This window comes from Lactuca saligna, chromosome 1, assembly GCF_052625555.1.
Source record: "Lactuca saligna cultivar CGN05327 chromosome 1, ASM5262555v1, whole genome shotgun sequence".
Classification (NCBI taxonomy): Eukaryota; Viridiplantae; Streptophyta; class Magnoliopsida; order Asterales; family Asteraceae; genus Lactuca; species Lactuca saligna.
Window position 1 is genome coordinate 87,283,094 of NC_136417.1, and position 1,684 is coordinate 87,284,777.

The 1,684-nt window shown below is 31.3% G+C and overlaps 1 protein-coding gene across 1 annotated transcript; it reads left to right on the forward strand.

The window, feature by feature from the left end:
* The first annotated feature begins 216 nt into the window (after positions 1-216).
* Positions 217-1,005, forward strand: LOC144999975 (uncharacterized). The gene has a single exon (XM_078959120.1). The coding sequence runs from the start codon at positions 322-324 to the stop codon at positions 706-708; it is 387 nt and encodes a 128-aa protein (XP_078815246.1). The 5' UTR covers positions 217-321; the 3' UTR covers positions 709-1,005.
* Positions 1,006-1,684: the final 679 nt, after the last annotated feature.

Genomic DNA, 1,684 nt, shown 5'->3' on the forward strand with positions numbered 1-1,684 from the left:
TATATATATATATATATATATATATATATATATATATATATATATATATATATATATATGACGCTTCACCTTGGTTCAACAATGTCCTGTAACTTTCCTTCAACTTTGGTAGGTAATTAACATTCGCTGTTTGCAAGTAAGACATCTTACCATTAGAATGGACTTGACAAAATTGATCACCAACCAGAGGTTTGATGACCACAAAATTTGCATAAATTCATTACTAAGCATCCCAACTAATAACCTCAAAATTATAATCCTTCGGTATATTTCTTCCCTTGGCAATTGTGAGCTCCTGAAAAGCAAAGTTGTCTACCCCAAATGGGAAATGAATCCAATCCAAACAAGCCCCATTATGACATAACCATGTCAAGAAGAACCCGAAAACCACATTCAAGAGCTCTCTTTGGAGAGAAAGTGAGTGCTTTGAATGACGACGATGAAGACAAACAAGTTGGAAAGCAGAAGGGGAAAAAGTTCATAGAAATTATCAGTGAAAAGGAAGAGGATGCCGAATGCAGAAGCTCACTTGAGGAATATTTCACGGAGGAAGACAATCAACTTCAGTTGGTGGTGAAACAACATGAAAAGGAAGTTGATGGGGTAAATCTGAAGAAAATGGTGAGTCGTTGTGCCAAAATGTGGGGACATATGATTAAGATCAAAGGAGGATCTAGAAAAAAGCGTGTTCTTCAGCTTACCATGTGACAGACTAATGATCAAGGTGGGATGACGTTATTCTATCCTCGATCGTATATATGTTTTTGATACAAACATATCTTATTAAAGGAAAGTAGTATATAAATGATTGTGCATAAGATAAATAATGTTTTGAGTGGCTTTATTATGCACAAGTCTTTTGTAGATTTGTAGGTCCATATAATGGACCATGCAACCTATTTTTGAACTCGTTCCTGCTATACGATAAATACTACTTTACATATTAATGTATGGGTTTATCTATATATACATACAGACAAGGCACGTTGACATTAACGAAAGATTTGTTTTTTTGCTTGCATTAGGTAGAAATGAGTCGAACTGTTGAAGTATAACTAACATGTAACATATGATGAGCCCATCACATTTTTGTCTTGGTAACAGTTGTACACGTTACATGAGTCTTTTATATCCAATCTTAAATCGGAAAAAAAAAAAAAACAAATGGTAGTTTACAAGATAAAGATTCATTAGACACCATATTGCTCACATATATCGTGTGTGTGGGGCCGGGGTTTACAAGCTAAAAACTTCAACAAATAAATTTGAGAGTAAATCATTGCATAAATTTTCTCCCTCTTATTCCATGAGATCAACAATATATATATATATATATATATATATATATATATATATATATATATATATATATATATATATATATATATATATATATATATATATATATATATATAGAGAGAGAGAGAGAGAGTAGAGTTCAATTGAGAAAAAAAAAAAAGGTTGAGAATGGAGGAATCATTCTCAGCCATTCATTTATTTTTACCGCAAAAACTTCCGTCGTACCAGCAGAACTGGAAAGAAATAGACATGTGTTTTCGAATAAAACATGTTTCCTTAAAGTATGCTAATCATTACCTTAATCTATACAAAAACATAGTTTTTTTCGATTTTTTTAATTTTTAAGAAGCTATTTTTATCGAAAAATGATTTTAAATATACCAAA

What these genes read in the sequence shown, in the direction of transcription:
- LOC144999975 (XM_078959120.1), top strand. Translation starts at nt 322, where the DNA reads ATGGGAAATGAATCCAATCCAAACAAGCCCCATTATGACATAACCATG.